The sequence below is a fragment of the Sorghum bicolor genome, chromosome 10 (genome assembly GCF_000003195.3).
Source record: "Sorghum bicolor cultivar BTx623 chromosome 10, Sorghum_bicolor_NCBIv3, whole genome shotgun sequence".
Classification (NCBI taxonomy): Eukaryota; Viridiplantae; Streptophyta; class Magnoliopsida; order Poales; family Poaceae; genus Sorghum; species Sorghum bicolor.
In genome coordinates this window covers 57,724,882-57,729,876 of record NC_012879.2, presented here as the reverse complement: position 1 = coordinate 57,729,876, position 4,995 = coordinate 57,724,882, and the positions used below count along the sequence as shown (strand labels likewise).

General features: G+C 44.6%; 1 protein-coding gene across 1 annotated transcript; it reads left to right on the top strand.

Moving 5' to 3' along the window:
• LOC8083308 (5-pentadecatrienyl resorcinol O-methyltransferase-like) lies at window positions 2,400–4,160 on the top strand. The gene is made up of 2 exons (XM_002438833.2): window positions 2,400–3,302; window positions 3,576–4,160. The coding sequence occupies exons 1-2, from the start codon at window positions 2,463–2,465 to the stop codon at window positions 3,882–3,884; spliced, it is 1,149 nt and encodes a 382-aa protein (XP_002438878.1). The 5' UTR covers window positions 2,400–2,462; the 3' UTR covers window positions 3,885–4,160.

Sequence of the window (4,995 nt, the reverse complement as noted above, 5' to 3'; positions counted from 1 at the left end):
TGGCCTCTTTGCTGTGATGCTGTTGCTGGGTATAGTAACAATTGCTACAAGAGCTTTAAATGCAAATAAGTTGTTGCTTCATTCTTGGAGTACACGGGGTTTGAAGGTTTCTCTATGGAGGCAAATGTAGTGACCACCCCATGCATTACTGCTGGGGGCAACCACACAAGCCCAAAGAACCATCCTTTATTTGCAATTGCTGTGTTTCTGGCCGTTCTAGTGATCAGCCTAGGTGTTTTTTACCACTCGTTGCTGCAAGTGCGTCTAGTAGTTTTGTATTGCCAATGATGGTTGTCAAATGACTAACGAATTGAACTGAGGCAAGCCTATCTTTTCTAATCTAAGTATGTGTGCCATTCATGGTCTTTTCGGTTTGCTTGCCAATGGTGGTAGCCTCACCAAAACCATTCATGGGTGCTGCCACCTTTTCATTCAGCAACAACCAAACAAGATACAGTGCATCAGTGCATTCTATGAAATCATCTCAACAGGCAACCAAACATGGAACCCGTCATCCAGTACGACCACTAAAACCACAACCAAACACGGTTGCATGTACGCTCTCGACGGTGCTGATTTTGGCTGGGATGACCCCTTCATCCTGGACGAAAACTACTGGAGCAATCAATCACGCCCTTATGCGCCTCCCCGATGTTGGGGGCAGACTCGACCTCCACACGCTGGGTCCGCTGGTGTCTGATCGAAGCTGGGTGAAGCTCCATTTTCTAGCTTCACTTGCCACACTGTGCCTATGTGAGCGCAAAACGCGGATCTCCATTGCGTTTAGGTGCAGGAGCTGAAAAACGGCTCCCGGAGCCACGGCAGAATCCATACCAAACGGCCCCTCCTATTTGTCCATCCCAAGGTGGCCTGGCCCATTACGTGAATCTTTAGCTATTGATTCTTCCTACTTGCTGATGTCATGAAGGGACCCACCATTTTAGGAAATGCTAAGTCGTTGCGGGTATTTTATTTGACGTGGAAGTCAAATAGCTAACAACTATTTGCTGCTTAATATGAGTATTAATTGATCAGCAATTGTAATATTGATGGCTCGATGGCTCAACTACCAGTGATATGCATGATTGCTACCGATGGTGCTTATATCTAATAATAAGAGTATTTTTGTTCAATGATGGTATTATTGATGGCTCAGTTGCTTGTGATCATGATTGCTATTGATGATGCTTCTGATGCCGCTTGATGATCAGAGATGTCAACAACCCATGTCGCTAATAGTGATATGTCTGCCTACCAAAAGAAACACATATGAGTATCATAGCGAAACGTCTATGGAACCAAAAGAGGAAAAAAAAAATGGGTCAGTTACTTGTCTGTGATATTGTATACATCATAGACGCCTGACATCGTTTAATGATCTGTGGTATGAGATAAATCACAGACAGCCAGACAGGTCGTAACTATGTTAGAGACGAGCAAAAGAATTGTCATAGACAGATCGTAACTATTTCTCCTCATCATTTTATGTTCATTCGATTTTGAAATAAGTATTAATTAGGGATATTTGTCCTCCGTATTTTATGTTTATCTAATTTTAAAATAAGTATTTGGGACCTCGAACAAATTTAATGAAAAATATTGTTAACTACAAAGTAGTACAATTTTTGAGGTTTACAACTTTTCCATCTGAGATCGTTTGAAAATTTGAATTTCAAATATGAGAACTGCAAACACAATTTTCCTTTACATACATGATTTTAAACAAAAATGTCAACTATAAATCTTCGAGCCACATCTTTGATCGTTTCTGCCTTTCTAAAAAATTCAAATTTTACTGTGCAACTCTTCTTTTAGAGGCTTAAATCAATTTGTAGAGACGGCTAGAATAAATCCACTTCTACAAAAGGGGCATTTGTAGAGGCTGCTAAGTCACCTCTACAAATGTATCTTTAGAGACAGCTTGGTTCAAACGTCACTGTAGAGGTGGTTGGAAACTAAGCCGCCTCTATACTAAAAAAATCTCCGGTTGCTAAAAACAACAAAGGCACCTAGATCATCCACCAATCTCGTCAAGAGAAGCGTAAAACAATAAATAATTAATTGTGATGGAAGATATATTAGGGTTTGTAGGAGTAAGAAAATAGGGTAGCTAGATTTGTTTTTTAATCAATATCTCAATGGATCGTGAGCACCTTAACTACAGAGGGGAGGTGAACTTATCCCACTACGAACACCTAACGATTTTTTTGCATTTTTCCAACAACTTGTCTCGGACATGACCAGCAAACTGGCCTAACCAGGTGCATTGCTAGAGTCGGTAGAGAGAGAAGGAAAACCAACTTATCAGGTTCTGACACCAACTTAGCAGATTTTGACTTTCTCCAATTTTTGCTCTCAAGTCTCAACACATGGTGTGTATATATATACGTGACCACCCACAGACCCCATAACATAGAACCTACAATCAGGCATCGCAATATCGATCCATCATCTGCACAACAATGGCATTGCTGGATGAGTACAGCAGCCAGGAGCTACTCCAGGCTCAGCTTCAGCTCTGGCACCAGGCCCTTGGCATCTTCAAGCCTGTCGCGCTCGCGCTCGCCTTAGACCTCCAAATCCCCGACACCATCCATCGCCTCGGTGGTGCCGCCACCCTTCCCCAGATACTCTTAGAGGCTGGGATCAACCCCTGTAAGCTCCACGACCTGCGTCGCATAATGCGTGTGCTCACCTTTTCTGGCATCTTCAGCGTCAAACAGGCAGCAACGGTGGCGTCAGACGACAACGACAGGCATGACGGAGAAGGTCCAGTCTACAAACTGACGACAGCGTCCCGCCTCCTCGTCAGAGACAAGAGCTTGACAACGACCCAACAACTGCCTGCTCTTATGTACGTGCAGCTCATGCTCTCACCTTCCCGAGAATCCCCGCTCGGCAAGGGCCTATATGCATGGTTCCGGCAGGATCAGGATCAGCCGCAGCCGGCGGGACTGTCCCCGTTTGCTCTGTCGTACAGCGGCCAGACAATCTGGGAAAGAGCAGAGCGCGATGCCACCACGTTCCCATTTGACGACGCCATGGCCTCGGACACAGCCTTTCTCATGCCGATCGTCCTCAAGGAGTGTGGCGAGGTCTTCCATGGGCTAACCTCGCTTGTCGATGTTGCCGGTGGGCTTGGCGGTGCCGCTACAACCATAGCAGCGGCGTTCCCGGATTTGAAGTGCACCGTGCTGGATCTCCCACAAGTTGTCGCCAAAGCTCCCACTGACACCAACGTTCAGTACATTGCCGGCGACATGTTTCAAAGTATTCCACCGGCGAACGCTGTGTTCCTCAAGGTACCTCATCTCATGTCACACTCTTGATATTTCAGTTTGATTCAAAATGAGCTCCACATTCATTTAGTTTCAGTACGCATGGACCACTCCTCACGGTTTGTATACATATGTTTATGCATTTGAATTGATCAAGACGCAGAAAACAAACACTGATAAAGTCACACGTTGATATGCTTCTTCTTTTTTTCTCTTGAGATGACAAGGTATATATATATGTACTTCAATTCCTTATAGTTCTGCCCAGTTAACTTGATGAATGACTGATTGTTTCAGTTAGTTCTGCACGACTGGAACGATGATGAGTGTGTCAAGATACTGAAGAATTGTAAAAAAGCAATACCTTCACGAGATGCCGGAGGGAAGATAATAATAATAGATATGGTGGTTGGATCTGAGTCGTCAGATCCGTCAGACATCAAACACATAGAGACACAGATTTTAAAAGACCTCATGATGATGAATATCAATGGAGTCGAGCGAGATGAGCAAGAGTGGAAGAAGATCTCCTTCGAGGCGGGATTCAAGGACTACAAAATCATACCACTTCTCGGTGTTCGTTCTATTATTGAGCTCTATCCTTGAAAGCTTGGTGAACTAAAAACAATCCAAAACAATAAGAATATCACAACATGTATCGGTTGTCATTTGTGTTTTTTACTAGCAAACATGTTCGTGCTTTGCAACAAAATTTATATCATATGTACATCATCATCTCTTCCAGTTGAGCTACATCCCCTCATATTCCATCTTTTGTAGTACCTTTTAGATTTACACTTCGTATCGTGGCTGGATGTATGTTATTTTAACTCGTATAAAAGCGGGTGTGAGTTTGAAGAACAGAAATGACTCTCATATCTATTTCCCCACCTTGTACTACTACTCTTATATATCCTCAAGAGAGTGAAGGTATGTACATCAAATATTGTTGTTGAGGTATATATGGACAAAAGTAAAATATAGCTGTTTAAGATCAGGCCAAAAGCAACATATAGTTGTTGAGAAAAAGACAAACAAAATATAGCTGTTGAGGTCAAGCCAAAAGCAACATATAGTTGTTCAAAAAAAGGACAAAAGCAAAACCTAGGGCATGTTTGCTTAGATGGCTAACTTCCAATCAGGCTCTAGGAAGCCACTTTCCAGCTATTTGGTTGACTGTAAACAGGCCAAAGCTAGACCCCGCTACGCCACTTTGAGGTGGAGTTCGCATCACCGTACCACCCTAATCTACACCGTAGCGACACAACACACCTCCTGTAGCATTGGTCATCATTTTCTTCCATCCTGCTCTGCACCGCAATGTCGATCGTCGTCATCGTACCGTACCGCTAGTCGTTGTCGTCGTCGTTGTACTGCTCAGCCCCAAGGAGAGCAGCTTGGGCCACCTCGTCCCCCCTCGTCTCCCTCCTCCCCATCCCTAGTTTGCAAGGCCGGAGGAGCATGAGCGTCACCGCCTTGATCCTGCTTGCTACTCCCTAGATCTCCTCGCCATTGCCGCCACTCTATACCATATTCGTGCCCTCCTCTCTCAGATCCGACTGTGGCAGAGGTCTTGGTGGCTGGGGCAGCATGAAGGAGCGTGTCATCATGGAGCTCTCTACTGTGTGCTTTGCCTAGTGGAGATGGACGTGGAAATGGTGAAGGCTCTCCACTCAGCAACAGCCAGTGACTCAGGAAGCATGGAGGGCAGGCCCAC

What these genes read in the sequence shown, in the direction of transcription:
- LOC8083308 (XM_002438833.2), top strand. Translation starts at nt 2,463, where the DNA reads ATGGCATTGCTGGATGAGTACAGCAGCCAGGAGCTACTCCAGGCTCAG. An exon ending in CGAACGCTGTGTTCCTCAAG is followed by an intron (nt 3,303 to 3,575) that starts GTACCTCATCTC and finishes TGATTGTTTCAG; the next exon opens with TTAGTTCTGCACGACTGGAA.